Below are 22,882 nucleotides of genomic sequence, written 5' to 3'. Positions count from 1 at the left end.
ACAAAAATCCTTTATCTTGCATTGAGAGAAGTGGCCAGAATCTGAATTCTGTAGGTCAGTGTTAGTGAGTCTAACAGGAGTAGCAACTGATATGAACTTGCCAAAGCTTCCTTGTCGAACATTTTATTCGTTCATTTCACCTCTTTACCTCTTATTCTGAAGCTTGCAAATTTAGATTCTTGAAGCTGTCTTAATTACTCATTTAATAATGCTTTATCCTGGAGGTTAGAGTAGTCACAAGAAAAAAGAAGACACAGGCATTTAATTGAAATTAAATTTGCATACCAATTAAACAAGAATACAAAAATGAATAAAAACAGAACCTTTGTCACATATCATTTATTCATGTGAGCCAAGTCCTCATGGCTTTTCTCTAATCTCAGCATCTTGTAGTAGAAACAACTGGGAATAGGACTTGGGAATTCTGGGTTCAAATCCTACTTTAGACACATACTGATAGTATGATTATAAATACATGACAACCTCAAATATGCAAGGGAATAAGATATGATTTCGAGAAGGATCACCATTGTTCATTTTATATGAATTTCATCTATGTCCCTGCTCAGCAGTGACATTTAGGATGAAAGGGTGTTGGAATGTGTAGATTGTAGAGCACAGTAGAGTACAAACATCTTGGGAATGATGAGAGTCAAACACTCTCACAACTCATATTCAACCCTGATCCTATGGTTATGTTATCAGCATCCAACATCTGTCTTTATCTTCTCCCACACATTCCCACCCAGCTGTTTTGGTCTTAATTCCAGATGGCTTACTTTAAGAATCATTTGTATTTAATGAGTATGTCTGAAGTGAGAGATATTTAAAATATGGCCTAACCTTACTAGAAATAATTTAAATTAGGAAAATATATTTCATTATTCAGACATTATTAAATTATCTAGTGGTTCTTCAAACTTGACCAGCAGATATTATCTTCAATTAGATGCAATTAGTATCTTCTGATTCTAAAGTCATCTAGGATTAGTCACTGACTTATGAAAATTATCATGCATGTTTAAAAGAGCAAATGGGTCTTTATTGTATTGTAAACATATAGCATGGTGGTAGGCACAATGGAGAATATACTTGCTGGTGAGACATCTGAAAATTTAAATAAAGTCAATGGGAGAGTACCAATGTCAGAATCAACAGATTTAATAACTCCACAATGTAATTTTGTAAACAATTATAGAAACATGGTAATGTTCTATTTTTAGCAACAAATGAAAAATAAATATTTTTCATTTTCTCTGTAGACCAAATGCACCTACCAACACATTTCAGCACCAAATGCATACTTGGAAATTTTTTGAACAATATGTTTGCTACTTGAAGTTAAAGACTAAATAGTCATATAAATGTTAAAAAAAAACCCTTTTTTTCAATGTGTCCATGGTATTACAATATACAATGATGGAATTGAAATCAGGAGAGGAAACAAAAATTAAACAATTGTTTCAATGACCTCTTGTCTCAAAACTATTGTTAAAAAGAAAAAATGTAAATTATACATTTTTGTATATCAATTAGATTCTCTTACAGGAAAGTCTCTTTTAAGACTGTTCTGTTTATGTAATACAGGCATAAGTAAACCAAATGATTCCACAGGAAAAAGACAATAATGATAATATAATTAATACAATCTGAATATTGGTACATTTCCAAGAGGAGAGGCAGGATGAAGTCCAACATGACTTCCATATTCTATTGTACACAATTTCTAAGCTAATTAGTGAAGCCAAATGAGTAATTTCATTGCCAAGTTCATTTTATGTTTGCAATACTGAGTCTTTTAAAAAAATTCTTCTGAAAATCTTCAAAACACACTTTTAGTATATTTGAGAAATATGATCAATGGCTATGGAGGTGAGCTATTTTCAACAGTTCTTATCTGAGCTGAGTTCAAAAGAACACCCACTCTCCATATGTATAAAGTAAACAGAGGGAATGCATCTGAGAGATGGAGAATAGTTTGATCAAGTTGTTCAAGAAACTTCTTGGTCTCCTGCTCTGCAAGGTCTATACTTGGTATGGTACTCTCTTCTGTTCCATCTTGAAGCAGCTGTTCTAGAACCCAGAGGAGAGAGAAAATGTTCTCATACCATGTCACATCATATCCAGCTTGGACCTAGAAACAATAAGAAAAAAATAATTTTGGTGAAAATATTGTAGTAGCCAAACTCGGAAAAATCCAACATTCTCAGACAGGTAAAACAATATGTTGCTTAACTATCTTCTCTGTACCTCATAGTTTGCTATGTGAAACCAAAAAGGAGGTAAAGATAGTTCCTTGACTGGAGTATCTTATAGTTTTAGGGTTCTTTTGTACATAATTGATTATGACTCCATTATCCTAATTTACCATTAGAAGGATGCCCAAAAACTTATCCTCATACTTTTTTGGGGCCTGAAAATGACAGCCAAGTAATTATAGTCAATTATACAAATGTAAAATAAAACAAGCACCTTTGGGGAAGATAATTTGAAGTAGGTTTAGGTCATGTACTTTTCCTTGTAGGCAACTGAATTAAGGTGTAGTTATATGAGATTGACATTGATCTGTGTTCATATCTATGGATGTTAGGAGTGGCATGCCTGTTCATAGGCTTACAGTGAAGATTATGATTGAAAATGTAATGTATTATAAATATTTTACACTTGTTGATGTTGTTTTCTGGGAAATGTTGGCTGCAAGTGAAGTAAGGCCAAGCAAGGTCTGCAAAGCAGATGACTAAAAGCATAAATTCTGAAATCTTCTCACATCTGTGTAATGGCAGAAAATGGTTTCATCATCTTTATTTATAAGGAAGGGTCTCCTTCCCTGAAGTCCATTGAATCTACCAACTGTAACAGCACATAAAAAGAATGTTGTCTGCTCCCCCCCACAGTAGCCCAGAGGAACATATATTGTTGAAATAAGAATATACACAAATATTCTGAACACAAATATGAACATAGAGCCAAAAAATTCCAGTACCTTCCTTAGTAGATCTGCAATAAGAAAAGTACTTTCTTCACAAAAACAGCATGAGGTTGGTAGTGTATTACTATTTTCATTTTATAAATGAGGAAGCTAAAGCTCACAAAAATTTTAAATTATTTCTGGTTGCCCACATAATAAGAATTTGAATGGGAATGTGAACACTATCAAGTCAAGGTTTTAAATTACTGGAAATTACTAATGCCAGGGTAAACAAAGGCCAGCTGCTGTCCATGGTCCTTAATGTAGACTCTTAAAAAGATATGCCAAATACTTTACCTTATTTTAAGTTTGTTAGATTACAGTTTTTAAGACCCTACAAGAGGTAACATGGTATAGTGTTTACAAATGGATTCAAAGCCAGGAAGAACTCTGAAGTTATGCTTAAACCAATAAATAGCTTTGTGACCCTGGACATGTCACTCAATCTCTCAGTGGCCCAGGCAACTCTCTGGACCTATACATTGCAAAAAAGTGACAATTTTCTTTACAGAGGAAGTTCTTCACCAGAGCTCCCAGCAATGATAAAATTCCAGGTTTAGTAACACACATACACACATACATCAAAAGACTGAAAAGAAAATACAATAAAGTATCCTGAATACCATAACATACATTTATTTTTACACTTAAAATTTTTCTTTATGCCTTTTGTTTTGGTCACTTTCATCTCAGAATATATTCTTCTCTCCTGCCCAGTTAGTATTCTCTTGAAATAATAGCAAAATAAATTAAAAAGAAGATAAAGAGGGGCAGCTAGGTGGCACAGTGGATAGAGCACCAGCCCTGGAGTTAGGAGGACCCGAGTTCAAATCTGGCCTCAGACACTTAACACTTATTAGCTGCATGACCCTAGGCAAGTCACTTAACCCCAATTGCTTCATCAAAAAAAAGAAGATAAAGAAAAACAAAAGTTCACCAAAACTAACTTATCAATGAAGTCTGACAATATGTGATTCCCCAAACCCAAAGTTCCCCACTTTTTCAAAGAAAGGTATAAGTTTTATGTTTAAAAAAAATTCTTTTTTGAGAATGCATTTACTCCCATACATTTTTAAGCAACATTAATCTAATATCTCAGATTTTATTAACCTATTTCTAATTCTTGGTTCAGAAGGTAAAAGAAATATGCCTATGTTTAAAATAAATCAGATAACAGGCCAATATCCAATATTTCATTCAACTTGAAAATAAGACTTTGGCACTGATGTTTTTGTTTCCTAGAGAATATTACTCTAGAAAAAAAAAAAACCTAGAGATTTCACCTGAATTTTCATACTTACCTGTAAGGTTTATTATAACTTTCTATTATTTATGTTCCATGATCTAGAATGTCAGGGCTGGTGAAATTTGCTCTGGATAAAATATTCCAATGGATGTGTGATCTGGTGATTGTGAGTATTCTTTCTGTAGGTAACAGTCCAACTATAGTCTTGCTCATCTTGTACGACTTTTGTTCCTGTGCTCTCAAAAGTTAATCACAGGGGATCTACCTAATGTTCTTGTTTTCTCACTCTCTCACAGAGGCAACTTGGTTATGTAAAGGATAGATCACTAGATTTGTTGTGTAGTTCTGAAACTTACTAGTTATGTGACATAGGGCAAGTCACTTAAATCTCAATTTCTTCTGTAAAGGTACTAATAATGGCTCCTTCAAAGCATTACTGTGAGGATCAAATGAGATTATATGTGTAAAACACTGTGTAAACTTCAAAGCTTATTAATTTTCCTTAACATTATGAGAATGCTGGTGGATCAGGGCTATCCACAGGTTAGTTCTCTTTTGACACAAGACCAACATGTATTACACTGATACAATGCATTATTCCACTTCTTTTTCATAGCTTCATGTTTATAATGCGTTGTATCCTATTCTTTACCCAGCATGCATCTCCTTATCACCTTTTAGGTGAGAAAACTTCAATTCTTTGAGATCTTAATGTTTCCATGACTAGATACTGGTGAAAAATACTGTACCAGGAAGACTAGCATCTCTTTTTATGGATTACTTCTGTGAAATGTGGTAGAAGGATGACTGGATATTGGATGAGCTAAATGAGCCAATCTGGGGACCAAGTTGAAAGGATCACTGAGGCATGACAGTCAGAATCATCTCTCATAAGCTCTGATAGATTTCAAGGCCTGTATTATTTCATCTCTCTGGCTCCCTCCTCCACTGATATAGATCCAAATCCTCTGATTTCAGACTCACTAAACAACAACAACAAAATAAAATATTTACTGTTTAGGAGATTCGGAAAGAGTGTGGACAGAGGACATTTGTTACTGAAATTAAGTCCTTGGAACATAATCAAGTCCTTTGTATGTAACTATTCCTTTTAAGATTATTAAAAAATTAAAGGTTAAATGGTATTCATGGCTGATACTGGGCAAAATTCTGAAGTAGGTGAAGTTAGTGATTGGTGCCACCCTTTATCTGCTTTGAGCTCTTCCTCTTTCTTTTTCTATACTCTCCCTTTGCTTCCCAACCTTGTCAATATCCAGAGCACTCATGTTTTTGCCTGCCTGCTAGGGAACCCCAATATGGAATCCTTCCTGAGCTTCTCCTGCTGGACTTTTTCTCATCCTTTTCCTTCATCAAAACATATACCCATACCTGTCCCATATTCTTTTACCTTAAAATCCTGATCTCTACCACACAGCCTGATAAGTTACTTTTTCTAGCTTAGTGTTGATAATTATTTTGTTCTAGAGGAACTGTATGACATTTTTTTTGCAGGACAATGAGGGTTAAGTGACTTGCCCAGGGTCACACAGCTAGTAAGTGTCAAGTGTCTGAGACCAGATTTGAACTCAGGTTACTGTATGACAATTTAGCCTAATATATCAAAGGTCCCTTATGATACACAGAGGTTGAATGTGGCTGATATGCAAACAATCAAACATTCCTGAGAACAATAGAAGGAAAAACCATGTAGGCTTCTCTTGAATTGTCATTGTCTGCTTTCTAGGCTCCCCAGCATTCCTGAGCCAACTGTGGGGTTACATGGATCTTTCTTATCTGAAAAGATCCCCAGAAACTTCCTGCTTCACATCTACATTGTTTTCTTTCAAGGAGTGAGCTATCAGATTGATCTGTATTATGCAAATAGAATTAAGAGAATCCTGTTTTAAACCCAGGAAGCAGGGAGTTAAAGGGACTGCACAACCTTTCTTTTCAACTGCTTAAATACTCTTCTTTTTCATATCTCATGGGAATCTCTTGAGAGATTTCCCATGCAATTGCATGTAACTGAGTTGCTGAGAAGAATAAAAATGACTTCATGTCTTTATAACTGTGCTTTACTCTGGTTATGTTTTTGTCTGGGACAGGTTTCTTTCTAACAATGTTAATAACTAAAAGTGGCTACACTGACCTTTTAACAAAGGCCTTAACCCTTGGAAGTGATGAATGTAGCACTACTTGAGGCATTTGTGGCAGACAAGTAGAGTACATTTGGGATGCTTTTGAAATGTCACCCAGTAGAAGTCATCAGCTCTACCTGCTATTAGTGCTTGGCATTAGGTTCAAATGACTGCTGTTGAGAGTCTCCCCAAATTCCCTGGTACTGTTTTTAATACTCCTTTGAGTCTAGTTTATATCAGTGATAGAATTTATCTGTTCATTCATCCTGGGGGCCTAAAATGCTGCCAGAGAAGGTCAATGAGTTTATGTGCATGGGGAGGGCTGTGGTGGTGGTTGTTTCAATTTCCTAACTGTGAGAACTGCAAAACAATACCTCTGGAATTGGATGAATGTCTTCAGTTTCAGCTCAGGTTTGTATATCTACTAGCCATGTGATTGTTTGTAAAACACTTAATCTCACTGAGTCTTGATTTTCTCACATATAAAATGAACGTGGCTATGTTAGATCTTTATACTTCCTTCCCAATCTAATTATAAAAATTTTTTTTCTAAAGGAAGGTGTCTAATCTCCTACTTCTTAGGTTTTTTAAAAGATAATATATATTTCTTTAAAATAGTTTGCGTATATGCTTACATAGATAACCTCCCAGTTTCTTGAAATCTATGGATTGTCCTTAGTTGCCTCAGTTACAGACTAAAATAATAAGGCAAAAAATAATGATATGAAACCACTTGCATTTCTCTAGCACCAAATATAAAATAACAACTAAAACCTGAGATATACTACAGTTTTAAAAAATTGGTAGTTTGCAATTTTGTTGGTAACTTTTTATTTCAAAATGTAATAATTCATTAAACCCATTTATATGAGGTTAAAACTTGTTTTAATGTTTCATAAATAACATCCTTAACATTACACTGAAGCTAGGCATTAAAACTCCACCAGAAATGACAAGGATACCAAAAGTCACAGGATCACAGATTTAGATCCGGAAGGGATCTTATAGGATATCACATGCAACCTACTAATTTTACAGATAAGTAAACTAAAGCACAGAAAAGGTAAGTGATTTGCCCAGGGTCACATATCTAGTAAATATATGATGCAGAATTTAAATCCAGGTCTTCTTGACTTTTGGTAGAGCGCCACTATGACATGCTGCCTTGACTAGGTGCCTATTAAAATACATTTAGTCAGTCAGTGACTAATGTTAATCACAATTGTCTCCATGTTAAGAAAAATGCATTTTATTTTACATTAAATTTTATACTTGGATGCATGATTTTTCCAATGTAAGGTTGGAAAAACTATCATGTCATAGGAGAAAAATTTTATTGATATTGTTAACCAGCAATCTGTCCCCCACAAAACCAGAAACAGTGAAGCACAGTTATAAAGACAAGCATTCAAATTCTTATTAGCTACTGATTACAAGCATTGCATGGAAAACCTCTCAAAACGTTCCATCAAGTTTTGAGAGAGTATTTAAGCAGTTGAAAGGGAGTGGGTGGGGTGGTGGTGCAGTCACTGAATCAGCCAGGTCCAGATTAATTAATTTCCTGCTTCCCAGTTTGCAACAGTATGCTCTTAATTTCATTTGCCCAATACAAATCAGTCTGACAGTTTAAACCTTGAAAGCAAATGATGTGACAAGGGAATATGAAATAGGAGAGGTCTTTTGCAGATAAGGTTGTTCCTTGGAAGGTCCATGGGACCCCACATTGCTCAGGAATGTTGGGGAGGCAGAGACAGAAAATTTGGTAGATATTGGTGTCCCTGAAAGGACCAGAAATTCCCAAATGTTTAGCCTGTTTTAAGACCTGTATATCTTATCCTCAGGATTTTTAGTACTTGTACATCCTGCTAAATTCAATCTCTGTCACTGCAAAGGATTTCTGATATGGTGTGCCAGATTTTCATACACTTAAGGAAATTCTTTTTTTTTTTTTGGAAGGGCAATGGGGGTTAAGTGACTTGCCCAGGGTCACACAGCTAGTAAGTGTCAAGTGTCTGAGGCCAGATTTGAACTCAGGTCCTCCTGAATCCAGGGCCAGCACTTTAACCACTGTGCCATCTAGCTGCCCTCTCACTTAAGGAAATTCTAATAAAAATAATCATCAATAGAAAAAAAGATGGATTATATAATGTTAAGAGAATGCAAGATAGAGAGCCACCACATAGAGTGGACACTGAGTCAGATTTATGGACAAAGAAGGGCAGGTATTGGCCATGCATATATAGAGGGGTATGATTCTATCTTTGGAGAGAATATTCACATCAATGAGATTCTAGATACACTGGAATATTAGAATAAGGATGAGAAGTCAGTTTAGGATCCAGGAATTGCATAATTTTGGTCATTATCTGATCTTGATTTTGGTAAGAGTGTTTAGTAAGAATTTATAACATGTAGCAATTGTAGGTTTCTTATAAAGGAAAACCTGTTACAATTACATAAGAAATAAGGCACATGAATGAGAGTGCAAAAAATTAGGCAAAGGGCATGAAGACAGGTAGTAAGTAAAACACTTTCTGAAATTAAACATCTTGTGAAGCAGCGTATTTAACACAATTTTACATTAAAAAAAATATTGCTACAAAAGCAAGAACTTGGTGAAGGGGGAAATTAGAATGCTCCAGAGAAGAAAAACAAGTCACAGAACACAACTAAATAGCTTAAGTATTAAATGAGAATTTTTCTTATGGGTATATTCCTCAACATTTATTATCTCAGTGCCTTCTATTCTGAAGTATATTCAACAGAAGCACTGAGAAAACCAATCTTTATATTAGAGGTCTCTAAAAATTCCAACATTTCCAAATAGGAAAGTTTTTGTAATAAGTGTCACATTTTGTGCCAGCTGGCACAAAGGACCTGAGTTGAGCTTATCTGCTTTTGGATGTGGAGCATACAGCTATCCCTTCTACATCGCACGGGGGTTAGAGGGAAGGTCAAATCCCCTCCATCGCCCACATCCCCAGCAATCAAATTCGTGCATTTATGGTATTAAAAGATAAAATGTGTTGATATTATATAATACTATACATATATTTTATGCATTTTTGAGTTTCTAAACTTTTTTTCTGTTGTCTGTTGGCCTTCAAGTGTGTCTGTATGGCTTCCACAAAACTCCCCCCAAATCTCCACTTAATGCTTATGTTGACCTGTGATATATTGAAACCATGATGGGGAAAGTCACAATGTGGAAGGGAAAACTATAGTTTTAGAGTTGGAAAGGCTCTTGTAGTTTATTAAGATCAACTACTTTACAGTGCAAGAAAATGGGTCTCAGAGAGGGTAAATGACTTGCCCAAGGTCACAGAGATAGCAAATAGAATTAGGTTAGAACTGAAATTGGGGCAATCAGGGGAGCCTCTTCAACCGAATCTACAGAAGGGAGAACACTCCCTGGAAGTAAGGATGCAATCTGGTTTCATCTGGTGGGGGGGGGGGGCACCTAGATTAAAAAAAAAAAAGTATGAACAAATAGAGACTTCTGGTTGGTGTTCATGCATGGTTCCCTTCTCTTCCCGAGAACTGAGGTTTTGTCAAAGAAAATGCCTGCGTTAAATGAATTATGACACTTTATAAATAAATGCTGCCATTAGAAGAGGTTTAAATATAATTTTTTTTGATAAGTCTTTGCCCTTGAACCAAGAAGAATAGTCCACTTGGCAGAGGAGTAATTCTGCTTTCATGCTTTCTTTTCCTGTCTGCTGAGCATGACATGACTCTGAGGCTCTCCCTTGGACTTCCCAGGAGAGGGGAGGGTATCATCATCCCCAGCAGCTATTGCAACTACTCAAGCATGGCAGTAAGAATATGTGCTGTCTAGGTGAGTTTGAGTGTATATGTCAAAATATGCTTCTGTGTTCTATTTCTTTTCCTGAGCACAGGTGACCAGTGATTATACAAAATGTTCTTTTCAAGCCTAGTGTCTACCTCAGTATTTCAGGAGTTCCTAGGTTCCTCAGGGTATGCTGACTGCTATGTGGGAAGTCTTCTTTGTAGCTACAATTATGAAAGGAAAGAACCATTCTCATGAAAATGAGTTGTTGATGCCAGGCTGGTCAGAAGACATACCATGAATGAGCTACCCAGAGAGCAGATCTGAGGTGAAAGCAAAATACCCGTAAATGCTTTAATTATCTGTCATTTATGACACATTTATGAGTTATTTGAATTTTTTGCATTTCTTTTTTGGGGAGACCAAATAAATAATTCTTAGCGATTTTGCTAATACCTTTTGGGGAAACCCAAAACAAAAGGCAAAACTATTTTTCTTGAAGAAATTTCCTGCAGATTTCTATTACTGATTAGAGGAGGAAGAAATTATAATATGCCCAAGACAAGCCTGATTGTTATTTTTTCTTTTTCTTCTATCCCCCAAATTAATTAGCATTTGCCTTCTTTCCATCCCTGAAGAGGAAAAAAAAGGTAGCAAGTAATCCAGGCTGAGAAATATCCAGCAAATCATTTTACTTATCTAGTGAATTTATTCATCTGTAAAATGGGTGGGTTCAATTCAAGAAACATTTGTTAGGCACTGTGTGCCTAGCAAGTGATCATAAAACACTAGGTGAGGCTTGCAGTGGGATGGGGTTGAGTGTATGGCAATTAAAGAATCAGGTAATCAGAATAATCTTTGTTGGTCTTTAAAGAATGGGTAGGGATAGAGTGCTATAGGCTTAATCTATAGGGGAATTGCTTACTATATGCTCAGTCTAAAATGTACTTTATAGTCACAAAATTTTTACATACTATGGTTCCATGGTCTCCTCTCTATTTAGCTAGGGAGAACCATAGTATCACACAGAATTACATAAGGATAGTTGCAAAGTTGCTTTTCTACTATCCAAATATCTGAGTATCTAACATCCAGTGAGCAAATGAGACCATATATGTGATTGAAAAATTAAAGGAATAAGTTTGGGGCTAATTAGAAGAAATCTCTTAAAAATGAGTTTTGAGCTTGAAGGAAGATGTTTAGGGCCAGGTGTAACTCTGGTCAGCCTGGTTGTTCAGGTGTGAGAATGGTACAGAACGAGACACAGATCCAATAATATTGAACAAAAAGAAGTTTATTTAACAAAAGTATGGAAAAGATATTTAGGAAGGATACAGAATTGATTCAGTTGGGTATCACTCCCTATGCTTCCTACATTTGCTATGGTCATGTGCCCAGTTAGATTTGTTAAGATTCAGTTGCTCCTGATACCTCAAGCCCTAGATATTTATCCTTATACAATTTGGAATCTGAGTCAATAGTTGGAGTTTTAGCTCCCTGCCCAAATTAACTTTTAAGTACAGTTTTGGTATATTTTAGGGGGAGAAAACCAAGCAAACAAACAGAACTAGCCAATCCAAATGAAATAGGTATTGGACATTTTAAAGACTCAGAAAATCCTTTCCAACAAACCTCTGATAGTCAAAAAAATCTGCAACTAAAGGCTTAAACCTACTGTGGCCATCTGATCAATCGAAATTCACTGCACTCTTCCTATTATTCTTGTGGGGCTCATGGAAGGGCTTTTGATTTATAATTGAGACTTGCTTAATGGTTAAGTGTTAGATCTGTCAGATAAGAGTGAGCTTACTCAACAGAAAAGCAGGAGCATCCATCTCGAAGACCCAATGGGAATGATTCTAACAGCAGGCATCTTCTTCACTTTTAAGATGTGAAGGGTACTGAAGAGTGAGTATTAAACAGTAAAAGAATTCTTTCAAAGCTCTGTTTTGGTGGGAAATGGACCAATTTGTTCAAGTCTATTCTAGAGGAATGCAGGTGTATATAAGCTTATACTATCCAAAGGAAAAGTGTAGCCTTCTATTCTAATAACAATTAAGAATAAATATGAAGCTTTTAAGTTAAAATTAGATGAGTACAGTTTGGTGTGGGAAATCCTCGGGGAGGGGGGTATGTCTCCTCACACAAAGGTCAAGAGGTTATCTAAATGAGAAAACATGTTTTAAAAATTCTCAAATATCTTTGTAGATGGAAGAAAGAACCAGTCAATAGTCAGACATTGTGCTAAGCACCAGCAACACAGAGAAAACTATAAATTCTCCCTACAGCTTAACAGGGATTGTGTATGTGTATGGGGGTGGAGAGGTTGTAGGGGTGACAATATGAAAATAACTAGGGGCAGCTAAGTGGTGCAGTGGATAAAGCACTGGCCCTGGATTCAGCAGGACCGGAGTTCAAATTCGGCCTCAGACACTTGACACTTACTAGCTATGTGACCCTGGGCAAGTCACTTAACACTCAGTGACCTGAAAAAAATAAAAAATAAAAAAAAAATAAAATAACTAGGGATTTACAAGGTATATCTAGATTACATGGAAGGTAATCTTGGAAAGTCACTAGCACTTGGTTAGGGGTGCTTGGGGAATGAAAAGTCTCTTGTAGCAGATGGCATTTAAGTTGAGTCTTAAAGGAAACAAGAGAAGCTAAGAAAAAAGAGGAGATAACTAAGATAAACTAAGAAATTGAGTTAAGGAGGGAGGGCATTCCAGTCAAGGGGAGCAGACGCTGCAAAGATATAAAGATGGGAGATAGAAGTAATCCAAATATGGCTGGACAATAAACTATACAGAGTCAAATAAAGTGTGAGAAGACTGGAGACAATAGTAAGGAGACAAGTTGTGATGAGCTTTGAGTATTAGAGGACTTTATATTTTATTCTAGATGTAAAAGTGAGCCACTAGAGTTTACTGATAGGGAGATGACAATGTATATCCCTACATTTTAATGTAAGCACTTTGGCATCTGAATGGATAATGGGTTGGAGTTGGGGAAAGATATGAGGCAAGGGGTGGTAGCTATGGGAGTGGAGGGAAGTGAATGTATGTGGAAAACAAAAGATTTGAGAGTGAATTGTATATATGGTATGAGTGAGAGTGAGGAGTTGAGGATGACACTGAAGTTGTGAGCCTGGACAACTGGGATGATGGTGGTGCTCTTGATAATATTAGGAAAGTTGGGAAATGGGAAGGCCTGGAATGAAAGACAATGGATTCTGTTTTAGACATATTAAGTTTGAAATGCATGTGGTGCATCTAGTTAGAGATGTCCAAAAGGCAGTTGGTGATGTAGCACTATATTTCAGGAGAGAGAAGAAGGTTGGATAATCTAATGTTGTAGAGCTTATCTTCAAAATGATGATAACTGAATTTGATGACATCAAAACACACACCACACACACACAACACTTTGCTTTGTCTGTTCCTCTTTTTATCTCTATGAATTTTATTTATCAATATCCTCTACTGGATCTTCATCTATATGATTCTCATTCTCCATGAAAGTCATGAATATCTCCTGAAGTGCTCTGACTTGGGTTCTCTCATTATTTATACATACACACACGTAAAAACATATGAATATTAGATACACATGTATCTACATGCATGTATATATTATTTACACAATATATCCAATGTATTGTGCATATGTCTATCATAATATATCCATGCATATATATATAAATAATAAGAGGGCCCAGGACAGAGCACTTTAGGAGACATTCCTGGAGAGTAAGCATCAAATGGATGAAGATCCAATAGAGGATATTGATGAGCAGTGTTCATATAGATAAAAAGAGAAAAAGTTAATCACATCAAGCTAGAGAGGAGGAGTATCTAGGAGAAGATGGTGCTCTAAAGAGAAAATCTTAACAGATGAAATAGAGCACTGAAAATGACCATTCGATTTCTCAATCAATTGAGCAATGGTAACTTTGGAGAGGGCTGATGCAGGCTACCAAGGAAGAAGAAGTGGTCAATAATCTGGAGCTATCTTTCAATCCTCATAAATGGAGGTTTTCTTCTGCATCATCGTAGAGTTCTGGGGAATTGTGTCCTTAAATGTAGGTTTATTAAATAAAGAAATGCATATAGGTTAATTTTTGGGGGGAGGAGGGAGGAGAAGGAAACTATATAAAGAGGTTTGGAAGAACTCTCAGAAACAGGAAGTAAGAAAAGCATATGCAGTCTGTCTCCTTGGGGGCATTGGAATGGAGCCCTTGCCCTACCATTTATGGTTCCTCTCCAAAATAATAAATCTAAACCACAGACAAACCAAAGCCCAGGAAGAATTTATGGGTCTAAATTTAGTTCCAAACACCTTAGAAGTTATAATTCTTCAGGACACAGGAGTTGAACAAGGGCCTCATTGCTTCTCAATTACCTCAAGCAAAGATCTATCTATGTGGCAGGGGCCATTAAGGAGATATAGAAATATACATTCTCATGGACTGACCCTCAACTTCACACAAAACATAAAATCATTTATTACCTAGCGGTCAATTCAGTCCAAACATTCTACTCACATGCTTAGGTAAAAACAGCATGAAGAGATAAAGAAGTTAGGAGCCATTTCCGGGTCTGATTCCTTATTTCCTTCCTTCAATCTCCTTCCCAAACCCCCACCAGGAAAGGAAATGTTACAAGGAAGTAGTAAGCCGAGGCAAGTGGCTTTTTGGGAGAGGGTGCAAAAATTTCACTAATTAAACCACCTTCATCATGTAATTAAGGCAAAACAAGAAAAAAGAAATCATAGCTGTGAGACTAAACCACATAGAGTCTGATACTTGAAACAGAAACACACCAGATGGCTATTTCTGAATGAAAAAAAAATGCCCAAATAGGCAGTGGGGGTGAAATTAGCAAGAAATATTTCTCCTCAGAATATTGAAATAAAGATTATCGAAGATACCATCCAAGCCTGCCCAGTCAAGCAGAAGCCAGAAGCCAGATTTCCTGGAGCAGCATCAATGAATGCCCAGCCAGGCAAAAGCCAGAGGCTGGAAACAAAATTGCCTAGGGGCTGCTCAGCAAGAGCTCAGATAAATTTGCCAAGGAGAGCATGAAGTGCATCTCTTACAAAGCAACAATAAAGAAAACTGATTATAGATGACCAGGGCTCTCTAATAATTTAGTTTAGAAACTTAAGGCCAAATTTGATTGGCCTCAGGTGTCTCCCTAATTACATCCCCAGGGACCACTGTTGAGTATTTGATTCCTAGAAATGAAAAGTAGTCAAATTTATCTCATTTTCTTTCTAGCCATTAGCGTTCTATATCCAGTTCACTAGAGCTGTATTATTATCAAACATTGAGTTAAAGTGTCTAATAGAGGCAAGGGACAGCATTTTTAAAATCCCTTTACACGTGATCTAAATACAAAATGTTGAAAATAAAACTATGCTTTTGTGAACTTCTAGATCTCTTTGGTGTTATATGAAAGCTGGATTCTATAAAAGAGTTATTTGATTCAAAAAAGATCTTTGGGAAATAAACTTCATAACTATGGAGATAGAGCACTATACCAGCAGTCAGGAAGACCTGAGTTCAAATCGAGGCTCAGACAGTAGATCTGTGATTTTTGGCAAGTGACAATCACTATTTGCATCACATCTCCACATCTGAAAAATAGATTTAATAATAGTATTGATCTCCTGGGACTCTTGTGCGGATTAAATGAGATAATATTTATAAGTACTTTGCAAATTGTAAAGCGCTATAGAAATGCTATTTAATGGGTAAGATATTTTAGCTAAGCAGTCACCAGTTTGGCAAGGCAATAACAAGAGGGTAGTACCTCAGACAAGGCCTCCTCAAGCTGAGAGCTAGCAATATAGGGCTAGTAATATGTGATGAATAGAGAAAGTAAAGTGGAAATGCTGCTAACAGTTGGATCCTTTGCAGTCTGTGGTCCAGTTTCTGACAATGAATAATAATTATGATTGGTAGAGCAAGTAAGTTTTATAGAGTTACTTGAAAGAGAATGCTAGGAGTAGCTCTATTTGTAAAATCAAGCAATAGCTACAGAATTAAACAAAAGAATAAAAACATTTATAGCAAATCTATATGCTAGAGTCTAGTAAACAAGTAAAAATTCCTTACTCATTTTATATACCCATAGCTCCATTGGTGATTCTCAAAATAAAACTATGCAGTAAAAACAATGTGAAAGCAATTTAGAAGATTAATATATAAACCGTTTACCAATGAAGTGGTTAACATTCTATATAGACCCTTCAAGTTCTAAAGTTTTATGATTCAAAAGGCAGTAAATCTCTCTGATTTAAAGAAACACAGTTTAACATAACTTAAACAGTATATCCACATACAACACCTGGAATGTCAAATGAATCACAATAATGCATCTTACTAGCATTTTATAGAAGGCTTCACATATGCTTAGTTTTACAAGTAATTTTCCTAATAAGATCTTTATCATTTTTGTCAATGACTTCGAGGAAGGCATAGATGAAAGGCTTATCAATTTTGCAGGTGACACAAATATGAGAAGGCTATAGCTGCACAATGGATGATAAAGTTGGGATCAGAAAATCTCGTGACAAACTTAAATAGTGGACTGAATCTAATGGGACAAAATTTAATAGGGATAAATATCTAATCTTAATCCTGAGCTCAAAAGAATCAGCTTTCGAAGTAAAAGATTAGGGAGGCATAGTTAAGAAAGCAGCTTGCTTCAGAAAGAGCTAAAGATTTTAGTAGAATGAAAGCTCGATTATTAGTCAACAATGGCAGCCAATAAATGTAATGCGACATTGGGCTGAATTACAAGATGAATGCCATTCAGGGATTAGAAGATAATGTCCCAATGTACTATTGTCAGTTCACATCTGGAATACTGTGTTCAATTTTAGGCACTATATTTTAGGGAAATTTTGCATGAAAATAAGCACATAGACCTATCCCAAAATGGAATTCACTGCCTCAGGAAATTGTTTCACTGGATGTCTTTAAGCAAAGGCTAGATGAACCTTTGGTAAGCTGTAAGACCATTTTTGTTCAGATGTATATTGGATTAGATAGCCACTGAGGTTCCTTCCCACTCTGATATTTTGTGATTTTCAATAGTGGATGTCAGATGCTTTAATTTTCTTCTGTATTATTATCTGGATTGCCAGTAAATCATACTTTTTTTTTCCCTTAATGGCTGATCTACCTAACTTAGTGTGGTTTGGTAAATGGCTAGAGATGTTCCTCCCACCTCCAAAATATGCAAGAAGTATTGGTAAAAACTGAGTTAATTAGTTACTTCTCATTCAGCCAGGCTTTAAATTTCACTGTCATTCTCATCTCCTACCTCACCTCGTATGTCCAATTAGTTGTTGTGTGTGTGTTGTTTTTTTGTTTGTTTGTTTTGTGGGGCAATGGGGGTTAAGTGACTTGCCCAGGGTCACACAACCAGTAAGTGTCAAGTGTCTGAGACTGGATTTGAACTCAGGTCCTCCTGAATCCAGGGCCGGTGCTCTATCCACTGCGCCACCTAGCAGCCCCCCCCCCTCCACTTAGTTGTTAGATCTTGTACTTGTCCCCTTCTCTCTAAGCACACAACCACCATGCTAATACAAGATGACTTTATTAACTTTCACCTGAACTACCGTACATCTTCTGGTTTTTTTAAAAAAAGTTTTTAAGATTAAAAAAATACCATCTAGGTTTTTCACCTATATCCCTCGCTTTTCCCTCCTAAAGAGGTATCACTTATGATTTTTTTAAAGGAAGGAAAAAAACACAGTAAAATTTTCCTATTAAAATAACCTTTTGGGGCAGCTAGGTGGCACAGTGGATTAGAGCATTGGCTCTGGAGTCAGGAGTACCTGAGTTCAAATCCGGCCTCAGACACTTAACACTTACTAGCTGTGTGACCCTGGGCAAGTCACTTAACCCCAACTGCCACACACACACACACACACACACAAAACCCAACCCCCCCAAAAAACAAACAAACAAAAACCTTTCCCCTACCCTTTTGCAAAGCAGCAGTGGGAGGTTATTTTCTTACATCTTTTCTTGGGGAGGGAGGCACACTTGTTCTTTGTAATTTTGCAGTATGCATTTTAAATTGTAATGTGGTTACTGTTCTTTCCTTTTACAGGGATTAATTTTTGTGTATATTGTTTCCCTGGCTCTGTTAATTTCATTCTGTACCAGTTCATGTAAATTGTTCCATGCTTCTCTGTATTCAGCATTTCTTCATTCTAAGAGCACAGTAATATTCCATTATACTGATGTAACAATTTTTTAATCATTCCTGAATTGATGGGTATCTACTTTGTTTCCAGTTCTTTGCTACCACAAAATGCCATTATACATATTTTGATGTATATGAAATCTTTCTTTTTCTTAATGACCTCTGGAAATGCATGCACAGCAATAAATGAAATCTCTGGGTAAAAGAATTTGGATATTTTATTTTTTAAAAATAGGTCAGGGGCAGCTAGGTGGCGCAGTGGATAGAGCACTGACCCTGGAGTCAGGAGTACCTGAGTTCAAATCCGGCCTCAAACACATAACACTTGCTAGCTGTATGACTCTGGGAAAGTCACTTAACCCCAATTGCCTGACTAAAAAAAAAAAAAAAAAAGAAAAAAAATATGTCAGAATGCCTATTTGTACAAAAAATGTCTAGTATCTCTTTTTGTGGTGGCTAAGAATTGGAAACCAAAGGAATGCCCATCAATTGAGGAATGACTAAACAAGCTGTGGTATATGATTGTGATGGAATATTATTGTGCTATAAAAATGACAAACAGGACAATTTCAGAACGACCCAGAAAGACTTATATGAACTGATGTATAGTGAATTGAGCAGAACCAGGAGAACACTGTACACAGTGACAGTAATATTGTTCAATGGAGAACTGTGAATGACTTAACAATTTCAGAAATACAATGCCAATCCCACCTCCAAAGAAGGAACTGATATTGAACACAGACTGAAGCAAACTTTTTTCTTTCATTATTTTCTTCAATTCAAGTTTTCTTATGTAAAATGACTAATATGGTAATGTTTTACATAATTGTCCATGTATAGCCATATCTTATTGCATACCACCTCAGGGAAGGGAAAGGGAAGAGTGGGAAGGAGGGATGGAATTTGGAACTCAAAACTAAATAAATGTTTATTATTTTAAAAAATTGCTAACTGATGGCATATAGAACTAATTTTGGTTCAAAACTAATTAAAGCAATTCATAAATAAAAAAAAAGTTGAGAATGAACTAGCTTCTTCTTTTTTTTTTGGTGAGGCAAGTGGGGTTAAGTGACTTGTCCAGGGTCACACAGCTAGTAAGTGTCAAGTGTTTGAGTCTGGATTTGAACTCAGGTCCTCCTGAATCCAGGGCCAGTGCTCTATCCACTGTGCCACCTAGCTGCCCCTTTGAACTAGCTTCTAAAAGTATAAATAATTTTAACAAACAGAAAAACAATTATACTCAATTATTCAGGACTGTTTGACAGAAAGATGAGGGTAGGGTGGGGGAGAAGTAGGAAAAGAGCCTTACTGACTGCCTGGATCTAAGCTAGGAAAAAATCACCAACAATGGAATCCCAAGTTCTGGTCATAGCCATCAGATCTGTCTTAGAAAAAGGGGCGACTTTGGATCAGGTCACTGCTTTCTCCTACAGTTCCTCTTTCTATATCACAGGTCTCTCTGCAGCTCCTTCCTCTCTTGTCCTTTTAACAACAGTCATCTCAAAATCTCCACTGTGCTACCAAGCTCCACTCCCAAGACAGTTCTCAATCTCTTCCACAACAGGACGGGAAGGGGAAATATTTGTCTTCTTCAAACTACATCTCCTAGGAAGCCACACAACCTGGCACTGTCTCAGAACACTGCTACAAATATCTCTTCTCAAAGTACGTTCACGTTCTAAACATACACCCCAGATAGTCTTCTTGAATTAAGAGTACTGGGTGTGAAGTCAAAAGTCTTGGGTTCAAATCCTACTTGTGCCATTTATTGCTTTTCTGAAATAACTTAAATTTTCCCCTATTAAGACAATCAGTTATTATTTCTCTGGGCCTCTAGTTTCTTCATCTAAAAAATGAAGGAGTTGGATTCATTGACCTTTGAGGTTCCTTACATTGCTTGATGTAAGGTGCTATGATATGGTCAACATGTCCAAAATAGAATTTATTATTTTTGGTGGTGGATATTTTAACTATTTTATGTGTATAATTCAAAACTGCTTTCTAGAATGGTCAAATAAAACATTTGTCATCTTTGATAATTTGATGATTGGGAAATGAAATGTAGGGTTGTTCTATTTTGATTTTCTTATATTAGTGATTTAGAGGCCTGCTTCATGTAGTTGGTAATAATTTGAGTTTTTCTTTTTTTTCCCTTAGAAAAATAAGTTTATCAGAGTCAGTATTTACCCTCCCACTTCCCTTTTGTTATTTCCTTTACTATTCTAATAAATGTCTGATACTAGATTTAAACTTAGGTCTTCCTGACTTCAGGGCTATAACTATTACTATTACTATTTTTTTTTAATATTACTATTCTTTTTTTCTGAGAGGGTATTATTTAAGACAACCATTTGGTCTTCTGTTAATTTGGAGATTTTATATTTTTTGAAGTAATTGTCTATTTCTTTTTGCCATCTCAGTTTGGGGGCATATTTCTGTGTATAATGGTTCTGAAAATTAGTTTTATATCTTCTGTTTTTTTTTCATTTTACCATATTTATATAATTTTTTTTTCTGCCAGCTTCTTTTTAAGAGGACTATGACATTAGGGTGATGTCATGGCTCGCACTGAATTAGATTTAAATGAGGGAGGGCTGTGCAAGGTCACTAACCTTATTCTTTCCTCCAGAGCCATTTAGATCCAGTGGCAAGATATATATCAGGATGGCTGGAGATGGCCCCAGATGTTTTTTTTTGTTTTGTTTTTTTGTTTTTGTTTTTTTGCGGGGCAATGGGGGTTAAGTGACTTGCCCAGGGTCACACAGCTGGTAAGTGTCAAGTGTCTGAGGCCGGATTTGAACTCAGGTACTCCTGACTCCAGGGCCGGTGCTTTATCCACTGCACCACCTAGCCACCCCCTGCCCCAGATGTTTTATGGAAATTTGGGGTTAAGTGACTTGCCCAGAGTCACACAGCTAGTAAGCATCTGAGGTGAGACTTGAACTCAGGTCCTCTTGACTCCAGGGCCAATGCTCTATCCACTGTACCACCTAACTGCCCTACAGATCTATCAGTGTTGGTGTTATAAAAGAACTTGCTCTTAGTATCGTTTACCACTTCTGGAGCTAAAATAGTTTATAACTTTCATCACTGTATCTTTTGTTTTTATTTATGATTTACTTTTCTTGTTAGATTTCTAAATCCTTGGCTCAAACACCGCCCTTCCTGTCTATCAAACATTTCTCTAATTTTGGAGTTTCACTTAACGATTTATTTTTCTTTGTTTCCTTCTGTAATCTAAACTCCCCCTTCTTTTTTCTCTTTTACTTCAAAATCCCTCCCTCACTCTCCAACATCTTTTATTATTATTTTTGTACCACTTTATATGGATTTTTCTTAAAAAAATTATTTCCTTCTCTTATTCTTTTTATAAATTCTCTATTGTTTTGTCTATTTTGAACTTTTATTCTTTGATTATTCTACATCTTTATTTCCTCCCTCATTAGCTTTTTTTTTTGATTCCTCATGGAATTAAAACTTTTAGAGCTGAGAGTTTTAATTCATTCTCTCTCTCAAGGAATGTCTATTTAATTATCTTAGCAGATGTTGTACCTGACTGCTTTTTTCTGTTGTGCTGACTCTTAGAAACATCAATTTATGAGAGAGGTAATGAGGACAGAAAGTCTCATGATAGAAATTCCACTGCATATCACACATTTCCCTCTATCTTCCACATCTTCTCTTCTGTGTACCCTCCCATTCTGCATATTAGACCCACCAAATTCATTTTACTTGTAGAGGCATTCATGGTATTCCAGGATTGTTTGCTCTTTCCCTCTTGCTTCTATTTTTGCTTTCACCTGCATCTTTTTGTATACTTTTGGAAAGAAATCTCTTAGTGATCCTTCTGATGTTTTTAACCCTAAATGACTCTCTCCAGTGTTTTCTTTTAATAGTTTCTAGAGAAGGGGTTATTTATTGAATTACTCATTCCTTCCTTGATAGCTGCATTTATTTACTTTCTTGGATTTTTGTCTTTTGAAGTTTTTTTGGGTTGAACCATCTATTCATGTTTGGTTTTTATTTTTCTGGTAAAGGGGCAGCAATGCTCCAAACACCTTTCTTTAGTTGAATGTCCATTTTCTTTTTTTTTTCATTTTAAATTAGGCTTGGGTTTGTAGGCAATGCATTTTGAGCTTTTCTTTTTAGAATCTATTATCTTCTTTTCTGGGGTTTTTTGTGGATGCAAAACAGTCTTATATTAATACAATTTCTTTTCCTTTCTTTCAATGGTCTTTCTTCTTGCTTGCTGCCTTAATTTTTTGAAATGGTTTAATTTAGCCACTATGTGTCTTGGAGTTTGGACCACAGGATTTTTTTGTGTTTTCTTTCAATTCATTTTGTGAGTTCTTTCAAATGGTGTTTCTTTTCAATATCCAGAAGTTCGTATGAGTTTTCTTGTGATATTGCTTATATTATAATGCTTGAAGGGCAGCTGGGTGGCCTAATGGATAAAGTGTCAGCCCTGATGTCAGGAAGTCCTAAGTTTAAATCTGGTATCAGCTATGTGACCTC

At 36.1% G+C, this 22,882-nt stretch overlaps 1 protein-coding gene across 1 annotated transcript in view; it reads right to left on the bottom strand.

Moving 5' to 3' along the window:
- Positions 1-1,597: 1,597 nt before the first annotated feature.
- The window catches only part of MEI4 (meiotic double-stranded break formation protein 4), a 188,961-nt gene continuing 167,676 nt past the window's right edge, over positions 1,598-22,882 (bottom strand). The window contains exon 6 of the mRNA XM_044003435.1: positions 1,598-2,134. Coding sequence (XP_043859370.1) covers positions 1,865-2,134 — 270 coding nt within the window. The 3' untranslated portion in view covers positions 1,598-1,864. The remainder of the gene's footprint in view (positions 2,135-22,882) is intronic.

Source organism: Dromiciops gliroides, chromosome 4 (assembly GCF_019393635.1).
Source record: "Dromiciops gliroides isolate mDroGli1 chromosome 4, mDroGli1.pri, whole genome shotgun sequence".
NCBI lineage: Eukaryota > Metazoa > Chordata > Mammalia > Microbiotheria > Microbiotheriidae > Dromiciops > Dromiciops gliroides.
This window is presented reverse-complemented; position numbering and strand designations above follow the sequence as displayed.